At 52.6% G+C, this 24,746-nt stretch overlaps 2 protein-coding genes across 2 annotated transcripts in view; one reads left to right on the top strand and one right to left on the bottom strand.

The window, feature by feature from the left end:
• The window catches only part of TTC16 (tetratricopeptide repeat domain 16), a 253,336-nt gene extending 247,663 nt beyond the window's left edge, over positions 1 to 5,673 (top strand). The window contains exon 14 of the mRNA XM_069236961.1: positions 5,151 to 5,673. Coding sequence (XP_069093062.1) covers positions 5,151 to 5,300 — 150 coding nt within the window. The 3' untranslated portion in view covers positions 5,301 to 5,673. The remainder of the gene's footprint in view (positions 1 to 5,150) is intronic.
• The window catches only part of TOR2A (torsin family 2 member A), a 104,424-nt gene continuing 85,313 nt past the window's right edge, over positions 5,636 to 24,746 (bottom strand). Inside the window, exon 5 of the mRNA XM_069236962.1 lies at positions 5,636 to 8,648. Within this exon, the coding sequence (XP_069093063.1) occupies positions 8,404 to 8,648 (245 nt within the window). The 3' untranslated portion in view covers positions 5,636 to 8,403. The remainder of the gene's footprint in view (positions 8,649 to 24,746) is intronic.

Below are 24,746 nucleotides of genomic sequence, written 5' to 3'. Positions count from 1 at the left end.
TGTCCCCATTGCATCCTATTGTAACTATACATTGTTTGTACTGTTTTCTAAGACTATTACTGCATATTTTGGTATTGTGTATATATATCTTGTGTATATTTCCTATCCTCTCACTGAGGGTACACTCTGAGATACTTTGGCATATTGTCATAAAAATAAAGTACCTTTATTTTTAGTATAACTGTGTATTGTGTTTTCTTATGATATTGTGCATATGACACTAAGTGGTACTGTAGTAGCTTCACACGTCTCCTAGTTCAGCCTAAGCTGCTCTGCTAAGCTACCATTATCTATCAGCCTAAGCTGCTAGACACCCTATACACTAATAAGGGATAACTGGGCCTGGTGCAAGTACCCCTAGGTACTCACTACAAGCCAGTTCAGCCTCCTACACCCTCCAGCTCCAAAGGGCCCCCTTTGTGCACAGCATCCAAGACCTCCAAAACGCCCTGCACCTGGCTGCTGGAGCCTTGCATCACAGGATTTGCTGTGTGCCCCGCGTCCCCAACCCCATGCTACCTCAACAGCCCAAGTGGACCCCCAAGCACCCACCTTAAACTTGCAAACCAGCTTGTTTTCCAGGTGACCCTGTGCCAGTGCCAAGAGGTTTTCCAATGCTGCTCCCGCTGGAACTGTGAGCTGCCTGAGGCTCTCCAGTTGGCACAGTGTGCCCTCCGTCCACTCTGCAAGAGTGGAGACTGGTAACCCAACCGTATTTTTTAATGCATTTTTAAAGGTGACTGCATTGATCCCAATGGTGCATAATTACGCATAGAAAGAATAACTTTATTAAAACTTCAAAAAGTTATAATTCAAAAAGTACTTAATGTATTCTAACGATCTTGCTCTTAAAATGTATATAAAAGTCTGAAGTTGTTTTATAAATTCTGGTCTTGAATTATTCATTGAGTGTGTGGCACATGATTTGATTTGGGAGTACAGCAAATACTTAGCACATCTCCTGGATTAGTCTAACTCCTCGACCAGGTACCTTACAAATTGGAGCATTAGGTGGTCTAATGTTTACCTCTGGAAACCAAAGTGTGGTTGCCTGGACCCCCTGCACAGTGTGCCTAACTTTGCACACTACATAGAGGCCCAGCCTCCTACAGTCACTGGTATGAGTGTGTTGCGCAAACTCTTTGCACATGACGTCTGGGGATAAGCCTGACTGCTCTGTGCCAAGCTACCACTGATAAGTACAGGTTATCTTGGGTGTTTAACTTACTTCCTCTGAACAGAGTGGTGGTTTCTGCCTGACGTAGGTGCATGTAGGAGGCTGGCCCTCAATGTACTGTACAAACTAGGCACACTATGTAGCTTGGTCGAGCAGTTAGGCCAATCTTTGAGAAGTGCAAAGCATTTGTTGTACTCACAGTATCAGTCATGTGCCACACACTCAAAGGAATAACTCAAGGCCAATTTATAAAAAACTTCAGATTTTTAATATAATTTTTAAGACCAAGATGGTTAAAATACATTAAGTACTTTTTTTGAGTTAGGATTTTTCAAAGTTTTAATAAAGTTAGTCTTTCAGTGCGTAATTACAAACCATAGGAATCAATAGGCACTCACTTTAAAAAAATGCATTAAGAATCACACAATTAGGTTACCACTCTTCTTTTGCAGGATGGTCAAAGCAGTCTGTGGGCACCTTGTGCCAGCTGGAGATCCTCAGGCGGCTTGTGGTTTCGGCAAAAGCAGAGCAGGAAAGTCTCTTGGCACAGGGCCACTTGGAGAGGCCAGCTGGAAGAGGAGATGGTTTGCACATTTAAGAGCGGTGCCTTGGGGTCCCCTTGGGCTGTCAAGGTCACAAGGGGTTAGGGACCCGTGGAACACAGCTGGTTCCTCGTTGCAAGGCACAGGGTGGCCAGATACAGGGCGAGTTGGTGATCCAGAAGCTGTGCGCTTTGGAGCCCTTTGGAGCTGAAGGTGAGTCTCTTTGAGGGCGGCTTGCAGCAGGACAACGGTGGCACTCTAGCAGGAGGACGGAGTGTTCCTGAAGTCCCTTGACTGCGGCTTCCTCCTGGTCCAGTTGCAGCCCTGGGGGAGCTGGTTTTCATGAGGTCTGACGTGCACTGGCCAGTACCTGGGGTATTGGGATGACTGCCACTGGAGGGCACAGTGCCAAAGTTGGCACACTTGTAGGTCTTGTCCGGGCTGTTGTCGGTGTATCGTCGGGTCCGGCTGAGACTTCTGGTTGCAGGGATATCAGCCGGTCAGTGAAGTGACCCTCACTGATTTGTTGGTTCTTGCTTGGTTGTTGAATGGTGCCTCACCTCAGAAGGGAGATCTGGGGCAGTTTGTGAAGCTTGGAGGTCCCCTGGGTTTTTTGAGGTCAGTCCAGTGTCCAGCTCCTCTGCAGCAGCGATTGTCGGGTCCTGGGTGCAGCACGGAAGGTTTGGCACCTTTTCTTGATGCAGCAGATCCACAGTTCTCTTGCTTTGGACCTTCTTTGGTGCTGTCTTCTTTGTCCTGTCTAATCTGATTTCTTGGTCTAGGGATGCACCCTGAATACTGAATTTAGTGGGCGTTTAAGGGGGAACCTGGGAGTGTCCAATGGGACACTTACCTTTGGGTGGCTACACCCACTACAGTAACCACTTCCTGTGGGAAGGGTCACTACCCTAAACCTCATGGGCTATTTTCCTCTATCCCAAGATGGAGGAAACTGAAGAAGAGGGTCCATCTCGCAGGCAACACCTTAGGGGGGTGCATGCCAGGTGAGACCACTCACCTGACCCTTTGTGTGGTTTTCCACCTTTGCTCCCTACAAAAGTGGGGATTTGGAAATGGGGAGGCCATCTGCTGCTAGCAGCAGGCCTGGGGGTCGAGTTTCAAGGGCGGTAGCCCTTTGAAGCTCACTGCCAGGGCAGTGCACATTCCGGAGGGAGGGAGTGTTAGCTCCTCCACCCAGGAAGGGCACTGTTTTACAAACCAGAGACAGGGCTCTCCTCCAAGGTTTGTAGATTGGCTGTCTGGATGTGGCAGCTGGATAGGACCCGTCAGCAACCGTGCCAGGTTAGGTTAGCTTTCGCAGTGGGCACCTCAAAGGTGATCCCTGGGTACATTTTATAATAAATCCAGTACTGGTACCAGTTTGGATTTATCATTCTGGGTTGTTTGATACTAAAGAACCCAGGGTTCAGAGTAGCCATTATGTAGTTGGGAAACTCATGTTGACAAGTGTCCAGTACACGTATTTAAAATGGCGGCTCTGTTCACTCACCATGTCCCAGGTTTGGCAGGGACACAGTGGGGGCATATTGGTCATGCAACTATGCCCTTACATAGGATATGGTGCACCCTGTCTTAGGGCTGTAAGGCCTGCTAGTCGGTTACCCATAGTAAATGCAGTGTAGGGTGGACAGGGCACACAGGCTGTGTGCCATGTCGAGTTTGTGGTTTAGGTTTGCACAAGGACACTCAGCCTGCAATGGCAGTGCTGGGTGCATCCGGATGCATGGCCCTAGAGGGTGGCACAAGCAGTGCTGCTGTCCTCAGGGGCCTACCCTTATTGCCGTGCTCACTGTGACACTGGATTCAAGCTAGCCTGGATACCCTGAAACCGGTCCGAGGATGCTTGTTTCTGATCCAGGGAGGACCTGGGCTGGCAGTTCAGGCTGGACTGTTCCCATGAAGAACAGGGTCAAGACTGATTTCCATATGGCTGGGTCCAAACTGGGGTGGCATGGTGAGCAAAAGAATGATGGATTAAACCCAGATCTGTGACTGGGGGGTAAGTGTTCAGCACTCCGTCCATCACCCTTGTTTTAAGGCCTACACTTAGTCCCCCCCCCCATGCCCTGGGTACCCAAGTACTATTTACCAGGGACTTATAGTGGCAGCTAAAGGTGTTTCCAATTACCTGTGCAATTTTTAGGGAAAGAACACTGGCACTGGGCACCTGGTTAGCAGGATCCCAGTGCACTCCAGTCCAAGTTGCATTCAGAAACCAGGCAAAAAGTAGGGGGGTGGGTGGGGGGAGGGAGGGATACTGCAACAAGGTGCCAGTTTCACACAGTACACACCTTAGCCAGATGAGTTGCTGGTTGATCGCTTTTTCAAGTACTTTTGCTGGATAGGGGAGCAGAGATGGGTCAGTAGTTCTAATCGGCTGGGTCGCCAGATGTTTTTTTTCAGGAGGGGACTTACTTCAGCATGTTTCCAATCCTCAGGGAAGGCGGTGATAGAGGTGTTCCGGACCTTCCCGAGTTTGTCACAAATTATTTGGCTTCCGAGGTTGAAGACGTGGTGGGGACAAGGGTCCGTGGGTGCTTTTGAGTGTATGGAGATAGTATCTTGCGTGGTGAGGAGTTCCCAGTGGGTGAGAAGGTGTTGGGGTTTGTGGGTGTGAGCTGGTTGATGCTCTCTGTGGGAGAAGGTTGGCGTTTGAAGTTTTCGTAGATGGCCAAGATCTTGTGGTGGAAGAAGTCAGCAAGGTTGTTGCACAGTTTTTGGGAGGGATGGATGGATGTCTTTCCTGGTAGCAGCGGAATTGCTGAACTCCTTCACGATGGCAAAGATTTCTTTGTTGTGGTTTGCGCTGGCTTTGATGCAGTCTGCTAGTGCGCTCTCAGTTTCTTTCAGGAGGCGGTGGTACTGGTTGAGAGCGGTCTTGAAGGTGGTGCAGTTTTTTTTAAATTGGTGCACCACTTTCAAGTTATCTGCATTTGCATTTGGTAGAGTACAGTTCCTTGATGAATCGGCTTGCTTTTTAGCTTTGTTCTTTGCCACCGGCTGTCTTGGCGAGGGCTATGGCATCTGGGCATTCTGTGATCCACGGGGAGAAGCTCTTTCCTGCTTATTTAGGGTTGTGTTTGGGGGGTGGGAGCAGACAGTGATGTACTACTGGTCGCCGGATACCTTTTTCCAGTCTCTTCACGTGGGTCTGGTGGGTACGGTGCCGGGGTAGGTGGGTTCTGAGATGGTGAATTGTACCCGGTGGTGGTCGGACCAGGTGAGTGGTGTGGATGTACCAGACGGTTGCTGGAGGTGAAGATGCGGGCTGTGTATGTGTAGTCCATGGACAAGTATCCCTCCTGGGCACGATTACTCTGTAAACCTCTCCTTCTTGTACATGAACTCCCTGTAACATTTCCATGCTGTGCACACTATTGTCTCTAACTTTCAATCTTGTTTGTTCGTAGATTAATCAGGATATTCAGCGAGTTTTGCAGGCAAAAGGAGCCAGGATGTCATCGTCAGATAGAAAAGCTTTGCAGTCCTCAAAAGGCAGCATGCCTCCGGAAGGTCCATCCCACTGGAGGTCCAAGGGCCTCACATCGGCCCTAAACTAGGACAGAGGAACTACAAAGGACAATGCAAAGGGCCTTTACTGCAGCTGAATGTACTCACAGAAGTAGACGTATTCTGCCATAACAAAACCATAGCCCAGAAGTGACTGCACACTCATCTTGATTGACTTGTAAAGTCCACATGAGATGGAGGACAGGTCAGTTTGTGTATGGACCAGTCTGGGCGTTGTGCACCAGAGCAGGGCTTCGAGCGTCCAAGTCTCAGCCAATACTGGGGTCTTCAAACACCATCAGACATGTTGGCAAACAAGCTGCTGAGCAGAAGATAATTTAACAGTAGTGCCATACAAGACTCTTCAAGGGACACAACACCAACAGGCAATTTATATCAATTTTATTAAAGAAAATAAAAATATGTTCTTAAAATAGCTTTTTCATTTTGAAAAATTGCATCGGATGGTCACAAACACGTTGAATTGGCTCACTCGCTGCAGAAGGCAAACTTAGTGTAGGATCCATGCTGCTGCCAGGCATTCTACCGGTCTCAAGAGTTGTGAAATCAGAGATTTACAATAGAAACTAGTTCTCCAATACAAGATGAGATCTGACTAGAAAATACAAATAATAGATTTATGAATCGTGCTCCTTGATTGTACTCCTTCTCTTGCACTCACAGGGAACTGGCTCGTACGACTCACCTACTGGACAGCAGACCGCCACTCACTCGTCTGAAAACGTCATGCCAGCACAACACTAGCCAGGTCCAACACGCCTGCCAGTCAGCCCACCACCAGCCAGGTCCAACACGCCTGCCAGTCAGCCCACCACCAGCCAGGTCCAACACGCCTGCCAGTCAGCCCACCACCAGCCAGGTCCAACACACCTGCCAGTCAGCACACCACCAAAGACTCCAACACATGTGCCAGCTACAACACACCTGCTGGTCAGTTCCAACATACCACCCGCCAGCCAGCACACCCCCAGCGGCGGCTTTAGCACACCACCAGTCAGCTCCGGCACACCACCTGCCAGTCAGCTCCGGCACACCACCTGCCAGTCAGTTCCAGCACACCAACTGCCAGTCAGTTCCAGCACACCACCTGCCAGTCAGTTCCAGCACACCACCTGCCAGTCAGTTCCAGCACACCACCTGCCAGTCAGTTCCAGCACACCACCTGCCAGTCAGTTCCAGCACACCACCTGCCAGTCAGTTCCAGCACACCACCTGTTTCCAACACACCACCTGCCAGTCAGTTCCAACACTCCACCTGCTAGTCAGTTCCAACACACTACCTGCCAGCTCCAACACACCTGCCAGTCAGCACACCACCAAAGACTCCAACACATGTGCCAGCTACAACACACCTGCCAGTCAGTTCCAACATACCACCTGCCAGCCAGCACACCCCCCAGCAGCGGCTTTAGCACACCACCAGTCAGCTCTAGCACACCACCAGTCCGCTCCGGCACACCAGTCAGCTCCAACACACCTGCCAGTCAGCACACCACCAGAGGCTCCAACACACCTGCCAGTCAGTTCCAACACACCACCTTGCAAGTCAGTTCCAACACACCACCTTGCCAGTCAGATCCAACACACCACCTTGCCAGTCAGTTCCAACACACCACCTTGCCAGTCAGTTCCAACACACCACCTTGCCAGTCAGATCCAACACACCACCTTGCCAGTCAGATCCAACACACCACCTTGCCAGTCAGTTCCAACACACCACCTTGCCAGTCAGTTCCAACACACCACCTTGCCAGTCAGTTCCAACACACCACCTTGCCAGTCAGTTCCAACACACCACCTTGCCAGTCAGATCCAACACACCACCTTGCCAGTCAGATCCAACACACCACCTGATAGCCAGCACACCACCAGCAGCTCCAACACACCTGCCAGTCAGCCCACCACCAGCCAGCTCCAACACACCTGCCAGTCAGCACACAACCAGCCAGCTCCAACACACCTGCCAGTCAGCACACAACCAGCCAGCTCCAACACACCTGCCAGTCAACCCACCACCAGCCAGCTCCAACACACCTGCCAGTCAGCCCACCACCAGCCAGGTCCAACACGCCTGCGAGTCAGCCCACCACCAGCCAGGTCCAACACGCCTGCGAGTCAGCCCACCACCAGCCAGGTCCAACACGCCTGCGAGTCAGCCCACCACCAGCCAGGTCCAACACGCCTGCCAGTCAGCACACCACCAGCGGGTTCAACACGCCTGCCAGTCAGCACACCACCAGCGGGTTCAACACGCCTGCCAGTCAGCACACCACCAGCCAGCTCCAACATGCCTGCGAGTCAGCCCACCACCAGCGGGTCCAACACACCTGCCAGTCAACCCACCACCAGCCAGCTCCAACACACCTGCCAGTCAGCCCACCACCAGCCAGGTCCAACACGCCTGCGAGTCAGCCCACCGAGTCAGCCCACCACCAGCCAGGTCCAACACGCCTGCGAGTCAGCCCACCACCAGCGAGGTCCAACACGCCTGCGAGTCAGCCCACCACCAGCCAGGTCCAACACACCTGCGAGTCAGCCCACCACCAGCCAGGTCCAACACGCCTGCCAGTCAGCACACCACCAGCGGGTCCAACACGCCTGCCAGTCAGCACACCACCAGCGGGTCCAACACGCCTGCCAGTCAGCACACCACCAGCCAACTCTTCTAACACTAGCCATTCTGCCCACTGTCAGCCATTCAGTTCCTACTGGCTACACTTACTATCTGTTGTCAACTCTAGAACATTCTGTGGTGTCATCATGCCAGAAAATCAAAACAGAAGCAGCGTCTGTGTACAATTTAGTGGTTACCTGCAGAATACTCAGATATAGATCTCTCTGCTAACAACAGGTCGGAGGTAAAAGTGGTCCCTGCTTATACTGGCCCAAAGGCAGGTGTGGTCTGATCACACCCTGGACCTGCAGCCGTGCAGCTGTCCTTACCTCTGCAGAGGTCTCACTCCAAGATCGACCATCTGCAACTAGAGTCCATTTCATCACATCAATCCACTGCATTTCAAACACCCTCCTACAGTCAGAAGCACCAAGAGGGAATTTCTGTAAACTCTAGGAGCCCTTCAGGGGCCTGGATTCACCTCTGGGCTCCACGGGCCAGTCTGCAGCACATGGAGATCACAGGAAGAAGTTAATGCGAGAGGCCACGGTCTTGCACCCAGTAGACGAGAAGACTTTCTCCTCATCTGGGAAGAAGGTGACGCTGTTCAGCACCGACTGGATGACATGGTCTTCCTGGAACAAGCCCTGCATGTCCAGCTCGCTCCTAGCACACTGGCGGACATGGCTTGGCCTCAGTGGCAGGAAGGGTACAATTACATCAACCAACTTCTCCTGAAAGATCTGAGATTTCCAAAAACCATCTGTTGGAGGAAAACAGAAAAGGCTTTTAAATGTGGACACAATTCAATGAGTAACAATGTGCTGGTAGGACGCAGAGCCACATCTAACCAACCAAATAAATACATTTACCAATCCTCTTATCTGAAACACAGCTTTACAACCTGCACTAGGTGCCTAGAACATGCCCTGCCCAAGTTATCGGGGTCTCTGCTGGAAACCCAGGACATGCTTGTCCATGGCGAACCCAGGCCCAACAGTGTCTTGCCTATCGGGGTCTGCACTGGGAAGTATAGACCAGCACTCCTCTGCCTATCAGGGCCTGCACTGGGAGCCCATGACCAGCACTGTCCTGCCCCTCAGGGCCTGCACTGGGAGCCCAGGACCAGCACTGCCCTGCCCCTCGGGGCCTGCACTGGGAGCCCAGGACCAGCACTGCCCTGCCCCTCGGGGCCTGCACTGGGAGCCCAGGACCAGCACTGCCCTGCCCCTCGGGGCCTGCACTGGGAGCCCAGGACCAGCACTGCCCTGCCCCTCGGGGCCTGTACTGGGAGCCCAGGACCAGCACTGCCCTGCCCCTCGGGGCCTGCACTGGGAGCCCAGGACCAGCACTGCCCTGACTCTCAGGGCCTGTACTGGGAGCCCAGGACCAGCACTGTCCTGCCCCTCGGGGCCTGCACTGGGAGCCCAGGACCAGCACTGTCCTGACTCCTCAGGGCCTGCACTGGGAGCCCACGACCAGCACTGTCCTGACTCTCAGGGCCTGCACTGGGAGCCCAGGACCAGCACTGCCCTGCCCCTCGGGGCCTGCACTGGGAGCCCAGGACCAGCACTGCCCTGCCCCTCAGGGCCTGCACTGGGAGCCCAGGACCAGCACTGCCCTGCCCCTCGGGGCCTGCACTGGGAGCCCAGGACCAGTACTGCACTGGGAGCCCAGGACCAGCACTCTCCTGCCCCTCAGGGCCTGCACAGGGAGCCCAGGACCAGCACTGTCCTGACTCTCAGGGCCTGCACAGGGAGCTCAGGACCAGCACTGTCCTGCCTCTCGGGGCCTGCACAGGGAGCCCAGGACCAGCACTGTCCTGCCTCTCGGGGCCTGCACTGGGAGCCCAGGACCAGCACTGTCCTACCCCTCAGGGCCTGCACTGGGAGCCCAGGACCAGCACTGTCCTACCCCTCAGGGCCTGCACTGGGAGCCCAGGACCAGCACTGTCCTGCCTCTCAGGGCCTGCACTGGGAGCCCAGGACCAGCACTGTCCTGCCCCTCAGGGCCTGCACTGGGAGCCCAGGACCAGCACTGTCCTACCCCTCAGGGCCTGCACTGGGAACTCTGGACCAGCACTGCACTGGAAGCCCAGCAGTACCAGCACTCTCCTACCTCTCAGGGCCTGCGTTGGGAGCTCAGGACCAGCACTGTCCTGACTCTCAGGACTAGCACTACCCAGCACTGTCTAATATACCAGGCATTCCCAGGCTGAAGACAGGGAGAGATCCAAGCATGTGAATATAATGTTGGAGAACTGAAGTTCCAGGTAACTAACCAATTTCTGCCATAGCTAGTAGCATGCACACTCTGAGCACCTCCACTGCCATAGCTAGTAGTGTTGAGCACTGGGAGCATCCTGACTGCCAGAGCAAGCAGCACCCACTTTAGGAGCATCTTAGCGAGCAGTAAGTGTACCTCCACTGCCACAGCTAGCAGCATCAGCACTAGGGACACCTCCACTGCCATAGCTAGCAGCATCAGCACTAGAAGCACCTCCACTGCCATAGCTAGCAGCATCAGCACTAGGGGCACCTCCACTGCCATAACTAGCAGCAGGAGCACTGTTATAGCTAGCAGCAGTAGGAACACCTCCACTGCCATAGGTGGCAGCATCAGCACCTTCACTGTAGGCTAGCAGCATCAGCAATTCCACTGTCATAGCTAGCAGCATCAGCACTAGGAGCACCTCAACAGCCATAGCTAGCAGCATCAGCACTAGGAGCACCTCCACTGCCATAGCTAGCAGCATCAGCACTAGGAGCACCTCCACTGCCACAGCTAGCAGCATCAGCACTAGGAGCACCTCCACTGCCATAGCTAGATGCACCAGCACTAGAAACACCTCCACTGCCACAGCTAGCAGCATCAGCACTAGGAGCACCTCCACTGCCACAGCTAGCAGAGTCAGCACTATGAGCACCTCCACTGCTAGAGCTAGCAGCATCCACAGTCTGAGCACCTCCAATGCCATAGCTAGCAGTGTCAGCACCTCCACTGCCATAGCTAGTAGTGTTGAGCACTGGGAGCATCCTGACTGCCAGAGCAAGCAGCACCCACTTTAGGAGCATCTTAGCGAGCAGTAAGCGTACCACCACTGCCACAGCTAGCAGCATCAGCACTAGGGGCACCTCCCCTGCCATAGCTAGCAGCATCAGCACTAGAAGCACCTCCCCTGCCGTAGCTAGCAGCATCAGCACTAGGGGCACCTCCACTGCCATAGCTAGCAGCATCAGCACTAGGGGCACCTCCACTGCCATAGCTAGCAGCATCAGCACTAGGGGCACCTCCACTGCCATAGCTAGCAGCATCAGCACTAGAAGCACCTCCCCTGCCGTAGCTAGCAGCATCAGCACTAGGGGCACCTCCACTGCCATAGGTGGCAGCATCAGCACCTTCACTGTAGGCTAGCAGCATCAGCAATTCCACTGTCATAGCTAGCAGCATCAGCACTAGGAGCACCTCAACAGCCATAGCTAGCAGCATCAGCACTAGGAGCACCTCCACTGCCACAGCTAGCAGCATCAGCACTAGGAGCACCTCCACTGCCATAGCTAGATGCACCAGCACTAGGAGAACCTCCACTGCCACAGCTAGCAGAGTTAGCACTATGAGCACCTCCACTGCCACAGCTAGCAGCATCAGCACTAGGAGCACCTCCACTGCCACAGCTAGCAGCACCATCACTAGGAGAACCTCCACTGCCACAGCTAGCAGAGTCAGCACTATGAGCACCTCCACTGCCATAGCTAGCAGCATCAGCACTAGGGGCACCTCCACTGCCATAGCTAGCAGCATCAGCACTAGGGGCACCTCCACTGCCATAGCTAGCAGCATCAGCACTAGAAGCACCTCCCCTGCCGTAGCTAGCAGCATCAGCACTAGGGGCACCTCCACTGCCATAGATGGCAGCATCAGCACCTTCACTGTAGGCTAGCAGCATCAGCAATTCCACTGTCATAGCTAGCAGCATCAGCACTAGGAGCACCTCAACAGCCATAGCTAGCAGCATCAGCACTAGGAGCACCTCCACTGCCACAGCTAGCAGCATCAGCACTAGGAGCACCTCCACTGCCATAGCTAGATGCACCAGCACTAGAAACACCTCCACTGCCACAGCTAGCAGCACCATCAGTAGGAGAACCTCCACTGTCACAGCTAGCAGAGTCAGCACTATGAGCACCTCCACTGCCATAGCTAGCAGCATCCACAGTCTGAGCACCTCCACTGCCATAGCTAGCAGTGTCAGCACCTCCACTGCCATAGCTAGCAGCGTCAGCACTAGGGGCACCTCCACTGCCATAGCTAGCAGCACTAGAAGCACCTCCACTGCCATAGCTAGCAGCATCAGCACTAGAAGCACCTCCCCTGCCGTAGCTAGCACCTCCACTGCCATAGCTAGCAGCATCAGCACTAGAAGCACCTCCCCTGCCGTAGCTAGCAGCATCAGCACTAGGGGCACCTCCGCTGCCACAACTAGCGGCATCAGCACTAGGGGCACCTCCGCTGCCATAGCTAGCAGCATCAGCACTAGAAGCACCTCCACTGCCATAGCTAGCAGCATCAGCACTAGGGGCACCTCCACTGCCATAGCTAGCAGCATCAGCACTAGGGGCACCTCCACTGCCATAGCTAGCAGCATCAGCACTAGGGGCACCTCCACTGCCAAAGCTAGCAGCAGGAGCACGGTTACAGCAGCAGTAGGAAAACGTCCACTGCCACAGGTGGCAGCATCAGCACCTTCACTGTAGTAGCTAGCAGCATCAGCAATTCCACTGCCATAGCTAGAAGCACCAGCACTAGGAGCACCTCCACTGCCACAGATAGCAGCATCATCACTAGGAGAACCTCCACAGCTAGCAGTCAGCACTATGAGCACCTCCACTGCCATAGCTAGCAGCATCCACAGTCTGAGCACCTCCACTGCCATAGCTAGCAGTGTCAGCACCTCCACTGCCATAGCTATCAGCATCAGCACTAGGCGCACCTCCACTGCCATAGCTAGCAGCATCAGCACTAGGCGCACCTCCACTGCCATAGCTAGCAGCATCAGCACTAGAAGCACCTCCACTGCCATAGCTAGCAGCATCAGCACTAGGAGAACCTCCACAGCCAGAGCTAGCAGCATCAGCACTAGGAGCAACTCCACAGCCATAGCTAGCAGCATCAGCACCTCCATAGCTAGCAGCATTAGCTCCTTCACCGCCATAGCTAGCAGCATCAGCACTAGGAGCACCTCCACTGCCATAGCTAGCAGCATCAGCACCTCCACTACCATAGCTGGCAGCATCAGCAGTAGGAGCACCCCTGTTAGACCTGGTAGCTTTTTGGGGTGTCTCCTGTCTTTTTGCCTTCTGACCTCGTTTTTATGGTGCACTGGACGCCGTTTGTGCTGGTTTATTGTCTATCCGCACTTTGCCACTGCTAATCAGTGCTAAAGTGCAAGTGCTCTCCATATAAATTAAACTGTGGATTGGTTTATCCCTGATTGGCATATTTGATTTACTAATAAGTCCCTAGTACAATGCACTAGAGGTGCCCAGGGCCTGTAAATCGAATTCTACGAGTGGGCCTGCAGCACTGATTGTGCCACCCATATCAGTAGCCCTATAAACGTGGCCCAGACCTGCTACTGCAATGTCTGTGTGCAGTTGTAAACTGCCAATTCGACTTGGCAAGTGTACCCACTTGCCAGGCCTAAACCTTCCCTTTTACTACATGCAAAGCACCCCTAAGGTAGGCCTTTGGTAGCCCCATGGGCAGGGTGCAGTATATGTTTAAGGTAGGACGTATACTAGTGTGTTTTTATGTCCTAACAGTGACACATTGCCAAATTCGTTTTTCACTGTGCAAGGCCTGTCTCTCTCATAGGTTAACATGGGGGCTGCCTTTAAATATCCTTAAAGCGAAGATTCCCTTTGAAGGCAGATTTATAAAAAAAATAAAAAAATAAAAAAAGAGTTTAGGGTCTCTGAACTCACAATTTAAAAATACACCTTTTAGTGAAGTCGGTTTTTAAATTGTTTGTTCGAAAATGCCACTTTTAGAAAGTAGGCATTTTCTTGCTTAAACCATTCTGTGACTCTGCCTGTGTGTGGATTGTCTGGGTCAGTTTGACAGTGGGGCTGTTTTGCACCTCTCTAGACAGTGACATAAAAGGGGTTGGGGGTGTAGCCTGCATATCCCGATGAGCCATCTGAGTTGTTCACATCTGAAAGGACTGTGCCTGCCCTCACACAATGCATTCTCCGACCCCCTGGTGAGTGTCTGGGGCCTGGCAAACACTTGAGACTTTGCTTTGAAGTTTGCCAACAGGGTATAAGAAAAAGACTCAAAACCCCAGACTTTTAGAATCTTCCTGGAATCAAGAGGAACCTCTGCAAGGAGAAGAGCTGAAGAGCTGGAGGAGGAGTACCATCCCTTTGGTGTGTTACTTTGCTGGACTGGCCTGCAGTTGCTGCTTCTAACTGAAAAGAGTGCAAAGGGTGAACTTTGCTGTGTGTCCTGCTTGAGAAAGTTCTCCAAGGGCGTGGAGTAGAGCTTGCCTCCTGTTGGAAGTCTCAGGGACACCAAAGACTTCAGTTTCCTCAACCTGCAGCACTGGGAACTGTGTGTTTTGTGGTGTTCAAGAGGAGAAACCACCACAACACTGCTGGCCTGCACCGTGACCTGCAGAGGCTACATGGAGGTGCATTGCCCTGCTTCGCACCGCGACCTGTGGGCCCCGAACTCCCGCATCGCCTGCTCACACTGCAGCCTGGGCATCCCAGATGACGCCGCTCCTGCTGACACCGGCGCCGCTGCCTGCTCCGTGGCCTGTGGACACTGCTTGTGAGGAGCACAAAGCATCGCCCCATCCCGCACCGCAGCTCCGGTCCATCCACCGACGCAAGCACCATTGACTCCAGTGTCGTCACCAGGCAAGCCCTGCCTGCACCGCGACCTGTGGACACCGCACATCGCACCGACCCTCTTCACACCGCAGCCCTGGTCTCACCAACACCGATGGATGACTGTCATCGAGCTGCTGCCTGCACCGTGAGCTGTGGGCGCCGCACGTTGCACCATCCCGCTTCGCGCCGCAGCCCCCACACCATCCACGCCAGCGCTCCGGACTTCATCAGGCTGTTCGAGCTGCAACGCGTGTGACTTCAAGGGCCCGACGACTCACGCATAGACTCCAGAACCAACACAGTGATGCCAGTGACGCCGCTCTCCGGAGCTCACCGTAAGGATCACGATGCCCTGCAAATCCAAGGTACTATTTGCGGGTCTTACCGACACCATAGCTGGCCTGCGATGCTGCGGCCGGCCTGAACTGTTAGTTTTGTTGATCACGACGCCGTGATAGCCCCAGGTGGAGCTTTCGACTTCAAGGAACTGTATTTTTAAGATAAATCTTACAAGATATCATATCTTTAGCACTGTATGTTGGATTTCTCTTGTTTTGGTCTTGTTTCACAGAGATAAATATTGGCTATTTTTCTAAAATTGGTGTGGTGTCCTTTTGTTAGGTTTTCACTATATTACTGTGTGTTATGTGCAAATGCTTTACACATTGCTTCTGAGATAAGCCTGACTGCTTGTGCCAAGCTACCAAGGGGGTAAGCAGGGGTTATCTGAACAGGTATCTCCCTTATCCTGACTAGAGTGGAGGTCCCTACTTGGACAGGGTGCAAACTGACTGCCAACTAGAGAACCCATTTCTAACAACCTCCACTACCATAGCTAGCAGCATCAGCACCACCACTGCCATAGCTAGCAGCATCAGCACTGGGAGCACCTCCACTGCTATACCTAACAGCATCAGCATTGCCATAGCTAGCAGCAGTAGAAACATCGCTACTGCCATAGCTAGCAGCATCAGCACCTTCACTATAATAGCTAGCAGCATCAGCACCTCCACTACCACAGCTGGCAGCATCAGCACTAGGAGCACCTCAACTGTCATAGCTAGTAGCATCCACACTAGCAGCACTGCCACAGCTAGCAGCATCAGCACTAGGAGCACCTCCACTGCCATAGCTAGCAGCATCCACACTAGCAGCACCTCCACTGTCACAGCTAGCAGCATCAGCACTAGGAGCATCTCCACTGCCATACTTAGCAGCATCAGCACCTCCACAGCCAAAGCTAGCAGCATCCACACTAGCAGCACTGCCACAGCTAGCAGCATCAGCACTAGGAGCACCTCCACTGCCATAGCTAGCAGCATCACTACTAGGAGAACCTCCACAGCAAGAGCTAGCAGCATCAGCACTAGGAGCAACTCCACTGCCATAGCTAGCAGCATCAGCACCTCCATAGCTAGCAGCATTAGCTCCTTCACCGCCACAGCTAGCAGCATCAGCACTAGGAGCACCTCCACTGCCATAGCTAGCAGCATCAGCACCTCCACTACCATAGCTGGCAGCATCCAAACTACGAGTGCCTCCAGAGCTAGCAGCATCAGCACTAGGAGCATCCCCACTGCCATAGCCAGCAGGATCCACAGAAGGAGTACCTGCAATAACCCCGCCTGGTAGCACTGGCAGTGGAAGTACCTCTACAGCCTTGAACAACAGTATCAGCACTAGGATCACCTCCACTGCCCAAGATAACAATGTGCATCTCTTGCCCTATATAGCAGTATCACCACTGGGAGAAGAATATCACTGCTGTTGTACTTCAGCAGCCTAGGGATTAATTACACCCCCTGGACACCAGGGTTAGCAATTGTAGGAAGTTGGCTCTGTATATACCACCTCAAAAGTGAGAGATATTGTGCACAGAGTCCATGGGTTCCATAGGTTTTTATATAGAAAAATATAAATTTATTTTAGAAGCACAAGATTCAGAATTGAAGTAAGTACATAAATTGTAAGGTACTTGGCATAGGAAAATATAGAACTTTGAATGAAAACAGTAATGTGCACATTCTGATGGATACAAACTACCTGTGGATTCCTCACCTTATGAATTCACCCTTGCGCCAGCATCCAACGGCAAATCTTCTTCCCAGCTCTCCACGTCGATGAGGACGTCACAATTGCACGGCTCCACGCGACTCCGTCTGACGTCACCATGCCAATAAGAGGTCCGCATGGGCGTGCTGACGTCAGTTCCCTTTTTTCCGTGCCTTCGACGCTAACGGTTTTCTCCGAGCTCTTGCTTCTGTTGGAGGTTTCCTCTTGTTACTCTTTGTAGTTACAATGTCTCCCCCGAGGAAGTCCGGTTCCAAGCCTTGCAGAGAGTGTGGCGGTCGCATGTAGGTCCACTGACCCTCATGACGATTGTCTTTGGTGCCTTAGCTCTGAGCAGGACGTTGAGGAGTGTTCGTCTTGCCAGAGCATGAATCTTAAGGCTTTAAAGGAAAGGGAGGCCAAACTTTTTGGCAAAAGCGAAGAAGAGTCATAGGAGTCATAAAAGGTCCTCTTCCTATGCTTCTTCGAAGAAGCATAAGAAACGGCACTGTCATGACAACGCCGTTCGGTTCGGAGCCAATCGAGATGCAACCTCAGAGTCCTGAGGCTTCTCCGGCGCCGTACGTCTTTGATGTTGTGGCACCTCAGGACAGTCCTCGGTTTTCACCTGCTGCTCAGGAGTCAGATGGTCAGCAAGTACAGGTGCAACAAGACGAGCGATATCCTGCCTTCCCGGCTCCGGGAGTGGAACCAGCGGCATTTTTGAATGCCATGTTTGCTATGTTCGACACCATGGCCCCTGCTGGTGCACCGGCTGGTCCCACGGATCCAATGGCATTTTCTTTGGGATCCCTGGCTCCGTACAAGGCGGCACCGTTTATGCCGTTCTATCCAGCTGAGGGTACCACACCGGCGCCGATGACATCAACCCAAGGTCCTGTGAATCCCATGATGTCGCCAACTACATCTATGGCGCCGATATCATCACCCCGTCAGCCAGCGCCGATGGTGGAGTCACCTGCATCTTCGGCACCATTTGGATCCATGCTGGACCCGGGTGATGGATTTCAGCGGAGTCAACCCTCCTCTCCGATGCCTCGTCAGGTGTTGAAGCTGGTGTCTTCAACGTGGGCAAACTCCATGTCGACGCCGAGTTTGGAGGCTCGTTTGAGGTCATGCAGGAAGGCCTTGCACCTCTTGGAAGAGGAGGAATAACAAAGGCAGTTGGAGGAAGGAGAGACTGTCGAGTCCTTGGGAGAGAATCAGGGCTTGGAGTCAGCCAGTGGGCTAGATACTTCCCCGGAATGGGACTTGTCTTCACCGGGGGAATTTACAGAGGAGGCAGGTTCGTTTCACACGTGTAGGAAGTTAGCTCTGTATGTACTATTTCAAGTAAGAAATAGCATGCACAGAGTCCAAGGGTTCCCCTTAGAGGTAAGATAGTGGCAAAAAGAGATAATTCTAATGCTCTATTTTGTGGTAGTGTGGTCGAGCAGTAGGCTTATCAGAGGGTAGTGTTAAGCATTTGTTGTACACACACAGGCAATAAATGAGGAACACACACTCAAAGACAATTCCAGGCCAATACATTTTTGTATAGAAAAATATCTTTTCTTAATTTATTTTAAGAACCACAGGTTCAAGATTTACAAGTAATACTTCAAATGATAAGTATTTCACTTGGGTAACTTAGGAACTTTGAATCAGCAAAATAGCATGTACAGTTTTCACAAAAATGGCAATAAGCTATTTTAAAATTAGACACTGCAATTTTCAACAGTTCCTGTGGGAGGTAAGTGTTTGTTAGTTTTGCAGGTAAGTAAACCACCTACACGGTTCAAAGTTGGGTCCAAGGTAGCCCACCGTTGGGGGTTCAAAGAAACCCCAAAGTTACCACACCAGGAGCTCAGGGCCGGTCAGGTGCAGAGGTCAAAGTGGTGCCCAAAACGCATAGGCTTCAATGGAGAAGGGGGTGCCCCGGTTCCAGTCTGCCAGCAGGTAAGTACCCGCGTCTTCGGAGGGCAGACCAGGGGGGGTTTGTAGGGCACCGGGGGGGGGGGAGGGACACAAGTCAGCACAAAAAGTACATCCTCAGTGGCACGGGGGCGGCCGGGTAAGAGTGCAAAAAGGCGTCGGGTTTGCAGTGGAGTTCAATGGGAGACCCAGGGGTCTCTTCAGCGAAGCAGGCAGGCAAGGGGTGGGGGGGCTCCTCGGTGTAGCCACCACCTGGGCAAGGGAGAGAGGCACCTGGGGGTTGCTTCTGCACCGGAGGTCGGATCCTTCAGGTCCTGGGGGCTGCAGGTGCAGTGTCTTTACCAGGCGTCGGGTTCTTAGAAGCAGGCAGTCGCGGTCAGGGGGATCCTCTGGATTCCCTCTGCAGGCGTCGCTGCGGGGGGGGCTCAGGGGGGTCAACTCTGGCTACTCACAGGGTCGTAGTCACCGGGGAGTCCTCCCTGTAGTGTTGTTTCTCCACTGGTCGAGCCGGGGGCGTCAGGTGGAGAGTGCAAAGTCTCACGCTTCCAGCGGGAAACGTGTGGTCTTTAAAAGTTGCTTCTTTGTTGCAAAGATGTTTCTTCTTTGGAGCAGAGCCGCTGTCCTCAGGAGTTCTTGGTCCTTTTAGATGCAGGGTAGTCCTCTGAGGCTTCAGAGGTCGCTGGACCCTGGGGAACGCGTCGCTGTTGCAGTTTTTCTTGAAGTGGGGAGACAGGCCGGTAGAGCTGGGGCCAAAGCAGTTGGTGTCTCCTTCTTCTCTGCAGGTTTTTCAGGTCAGCAGTCCTCTTCTTCTTAGGTTGTAGGAATCTATCTTCCTAGGTTCTGGGAGCCACTAAATACTAAATTTAGGGGTGTATTTAGGTCTGGGAGGGCAGTAGCCAATGGCTACTGTCCTTGAGGGTGGGTACACCCTCTTTGTGCCTCCTCCCTGAGGGGAGGGGGGCACATCCCTATTCCTAATGGGGGGAATTCTCCAAACTCAAGATGGAGGATTTCTAAAGGCAGGGGTCACCTCAGCTCAGGGCACCTTAGGGGCTGTCCTGACTGGTGGGTGACTCCTCCTTGTTTTTCTCATTATCTCCTCCAGCCTTGCCGTCAAAAGTGGGGGCTCGTCCAGGGGGCGGGCATCTCCACTAGCTGGAGTGCCCAGGGGCATTGTAACACGGAGCCTGAGCCTTTTAGGCTCACTGCTAGGTGTTACAGTTCCTACAAGGGGGGGGGGGGGGGGGGGGTGTGAAGCACCTCCACCCAGAGCAGGCTTTTGTTTCTGTCCTCAGAGAGCACAAAGGCACTCACCACATGGGGTCAGAAACTCGTCTCTCAGCAGCAGGCTGGCACAGACCAGTCAGTCCTGCACTGAACAATTGGGTAAAATACAGGGGGCATCTCTAAGATGCACTCTGTGTGCATTTTTTATTAAATCCAACACTGGCATCAGTGTGGGTTTATTATTCTGAGAAGTTTGATACCAAACTTCCCAGTTGTCAGTGTAGCCATTATGGAACTGTGGAGTTCGTGTTTGACAAACTCCCAGACCATATACTCTTATGGCTACCCTGCACTTACAATGTCTAAGGTTTTGCTTAGACACTGTAGGGGCATAGTGCTCATGCACCTATGCCCTCACCTGTGGTATAGTGCACTCTGCCTTAGGGCTGTAAGGCCTGCTAGAGGGGTGACTTACCTATGCCACAGGCAGTGTGAGGTTGGCATGGCACCCTGAGGTGGGTGCCATGTCGACATTCATTTTCTCCCCACCAGCACACACAAGCTGGCAAGCAGTGTGTCTGTGCTGAGTGAGGGGTCACTAGGGTGGCATAAGACATGCTGCAGCCCTTAGAGACCTTCCCTGGCATCAGGGCCCTTGGTACCAGGGGTGCTAGTTACAAGGGACTTACCTGGGTGCCAGGGTTGTGCCAATTGTGGAGACAATGGTACATTTTAGGTGAAAGAACACTGGTGCTGGGGCCTGGTTAGCAGGGTCCCAGCACACTTCTCAGTCAAGTCAGCATCAGTATCAGGCAAAAAGTGGGGGGTAATTGCAACAGGGAGACATTTCCTTACAACACAATAATCAGGAAGGCAGCTGACTTTTTAGAACTTCCATTGCCTGCTGCAGAAGTTAAAACGAACATATTAACAGAAGTGCTGCATCGTTCTTCGGCTTCTGTAGACCCTTTGCTTCCTTTAAATGAGGCTCTTACGGAACCCATTTTAGAACTGTGGAGGAAGCCGGTTTTGTCTCCTGCGGTGAATAGAGCTGTGGCAAGAAGATATAGAGTGGCGCCTGGCGATCTGGGGGTTTTATTGCGACATCCTACCCCTGAAAGTTTGGTGGTCCAGGCATCTTGCTCTACAAGGGCTGCTCCTGGCTCTTTCCCTGTGATTCTATAGGACAGGAAATCCAAGCGGATGGAGCAATCCGCAAAGAAGACTTTCTTCTTGCAGCATGGCTCTCAAGGCTGCAAATGCTTCCTGTGTGCCAGGTAGGTATGTCCACGCCCTCATGGACTCTGCGAAAGCCATGGTTCCGGATCTGCCGCAGGATTTACAGAGGCCTTTTAGGGAACTCCTGTCTGATGCGCAGGCTGCGACGAAGCAGATAATTCAGTCTGGCCTGGACTCTATGGACTCGGTGGCCAGGGCAATGGGTACATCTGTTGCTACCAGGAGGCACGCTTGGTTAAGGGCCTCTGGATTTTCTTCAGATGTACAGACCACCTTGTTGGATTTGCCGTTTGATGGAGAGAAACTATTTGGAGATAAAGTAGACTCTGCCTTAGAGAGCTTTAAAGACTACCGGGCCATGACAAAATCTTTAGGATTGCAAGCCTCCTCTGCTACCCCTTTTAGGTCCTTTCGTAGGTTCAGGAGGTTTAGACGTGGGGAGGTTTATCGAGGGAGACCCCAGTCCAGCAGCCTACCAGCCTCCCATTTCAGTCCTTTAGAGGGCGGGGGAGGGTTAGAACGAGAGGGGCCACCCAGCAGCACCCTACGTCATGCTCTGGAGGACAACAGCAAGGGAAGCAGCCCTAGTTTTCTCCCCTTTGTCGACCATACTTCTCCTGTAGGGGGAAGATTGCCTTGTTTTCCCCACAAGTGGGAGATAGTTACATCAGACTCATGGGTGCTAAACACAGTGAGAAAAGGATATGCTCTATCTTTTCAGGAGTTTCCTCCTCCCTTCCCTCCCCGTCCCTTGTTTTGTTCAGAAGACCATCTCCTGTTGTTGCAACAGGAAGTTCAGACCCTGTATCAAAAGGTGCGGTGGAGTTGGTTCCAGAGCAGGAAAGGGGTCAGGGTTGTTGTAGGAAAGTACCATCTTGCCAGGCATGTTACCCCCATATTTCACTGTATGTATGTTGTTTTTGTCTGTGTGTCACTGGGACCCTGCCAGGCAGGGCCCCAGTGCTCATAAGTATGTGCCCTGTATGTGTTCCCTGTGTGATGCCTAACTGTCTCACTGAGGCTCTGCTAACCAGACCTCAGTGGTTATGCTCTCTCTGGTTTCCACATTTGCCACTAACAGGCTAGTGACTAAATTTACCAATTCACATTGGCATACTGGTACACCCATATTATTCCCTAGTATATGGTACTGAGGTACCCAGGGTATTGGGGTTCCAAGAGATCCCTATGGGCTGCAGCATTTCTTTTGCACCCATAGGGAGCTCTGACAATTCTTACACAGGCCTGCCACTGCAGCCTGAGTGAAATAACGTCCACGTTATTTCATAGCCATTTACCACTGCACTTAAGTAACTTATAAGTCACCTATATGTCTAACCTTCACCTGGTAAAGATTGGGTGCAAAGTTACTTAGTGTGAGGGCACCCTGGCACCAGCCAAGGTGCCCCCACATTGTTCAGGGCAAATTGCCCGGACTTTGTGAGTGCAGGGACACCATTACACGCGTGCACTATACATAGGTCACTACCTATGTACAACGTCACAATGGCAACTTCGAACATGGCCATGTAACATGATCCCCGGGTCTCTAGCACAGAACCCCGGGTACTGCCAAACTGTCTTTCCGGGGCCTCCACTGCAGCTGCTGCCAACCCCTCAGACGGTTTCTGCCCTCCTGGGGTCCAGGAAGCCCTGGCCCAGGAAGGCAGAACAAAGGATTTTCTCTGAGAGAGGGTGTAACACCCTCTCCCTTTGGAAATGGGTGTGAAGGCTGGGGAGGAGTAGCCTCTCCCAGCCTCTGGAAATGCTTTGATGGGCACAGATGGTGCCCATCTCTGCATAAGCCAGTCTACACCGGTTTAGGGATTCCCCCAGCCCTGCTCTGGCGCGAAACAGAACAAAGGAAAGGGGAGTGACCACACCCCTGACCTGCACCTCCCAGGGGAGGTGCCCAGAGCTCCTCCAGTGTGTCCCAGACCTCTGCCATCTTGAAAACAGAGGTGTTTGTGGCACACTGGACTGCTCTGAGTGGCCAGTGCCAGTAGGTGATGTCAGAGGCTCCTTCGGATAGGCTCTTACCTCTCTTGGTAGCCAATCCTCCTTCCTTGGTAGCCAAACCTCCTTTTCTGGCTATTTTGGGTCTCTGCTGTGGAGAATTCTTCAGATAACGAATGCAAGAACTCACCAGAGTTCCTCTGCATCTCCCTCTTCATTTTCTGCCAAAGGATCGACCGTTGACTGCTCAGGACGTCTGCAAAACTGCAACAAAGTAGCAAGACGACTACTAGCAACCTTGTATCGCTTCATCCTGCCTGCTTTCTCGACTGTTTCCAGGTGGTGCATGCTCTGGGGGTAGCCTGCCTCCTCTCTGCACCAGAAGCTCTGAAGAAATCTCCCATGGGTCGACTGAATCTTCCCCCTGCAACCGCAGGCACCAAAAGACTGCATCACTGGTCCTCTGGGTCCCCTCTCAGCACGAGCGTGGTCCCTGCAACTCAACAACTCTGTCCAAGTGACTCCCACAGTCCAGTGACTCTTCAGTCCAAGTTTGGTGGAGGTAAGTTCTTGCCTCCCCACGCTAGACTGCATTGCTGGGTACCGCGTGATTTGCAGCTGCTCCGGCTCCTGTGCACTCTTCCAGGATTTCCTTTGTGCACAGCCAAGCCTGGGTCCCAGACACTCCTTCCTGCAGTGCACAACCTTCTGAGTTGTCCTCTGGCGTTGTGGGACTCCCTTTTGTGACTTCTGGTGGACTCCGGTTCACTTTTCTTCTAAGTGCCTGTTCAGGTACTTCTGCGGGTGCTGCCTGCTTCTGTGAGGGCTCCCTACGTTGCTGGGCGCCCCCTCTGTCTCCTCCTCCAAGTGGCGACATCCTGGTCCCTCCTGGGCCACAGCAGCACCCAAAAACCCTAACGCGACCCTTGCAGCTAGCAAGCCTTGTTTGCAGTCTTTCTGCGTGGGAACACCTCTGCAAGTTTCTTCACGACGTGGGACATCCATCCTCCAAAGGTGAAGTTCCTAGCTCTCTTCTTTCTTGCAGAACTCCAAGCTTCTTCCAACAGGTGGCAGCTTCCTTGCACCCTCAGCTGGCATTTCCTGGGCTCCTGCCCACTCTCAACACTGTCGCGACTATTGGACTTGGTCCCCTTGTCTTACAGGTACTCAGGTCCGGAAATCCACTGTTGCATTTCTGGTGTGTGTTCTTCCTGCAGAATCCCCCAATCACGACTTCTGTGCTCTCTGGGGAATATAGGTGCACTTTACACCTACTTTTCAGGGTCTTGGGGTGGGCTATTTTTCTAACCCTCACTGTTTTCTTACAGTCCCAGCGACCCTCTACAAGCTCACACAGGTTTGGGGTCCATTTGTGGTTTGCATTCCACTTTTGGAGTATATGGTTTGTGTTGCCCCTATACCTATGTCCTCCTATTGCAATCTACTGTAATTTGACACTGCTTGCATTACGTTTCTTGCTATTACCTGCATAATTTTGGTTTGTGTACAAATATCTTGTGTATATAACTTATCCTCATACTGAGGGTACTCACTGAGAT

Source organism: Pleurodeles waltl, chromosome 6, assembly GCF_031143425.1.
Source record: "Pleurodeles waltl isolate 20211129_DDA chromosome 6, aPleWal1.hap1.20221129, whole genome shotgun sequence".
NCBI classification, from domain to species: domain Eukaryota; kingdom Metazoa; phylum Chordata; class Amphibia; order Caudata; family Salamandridae; genus Pleurodeles; species Pleurodeles waltl.
Note: the sequence above shows the minus strand (reverse complement) of the source record. Positions and strands in the feature narration are given on the sequence as shown.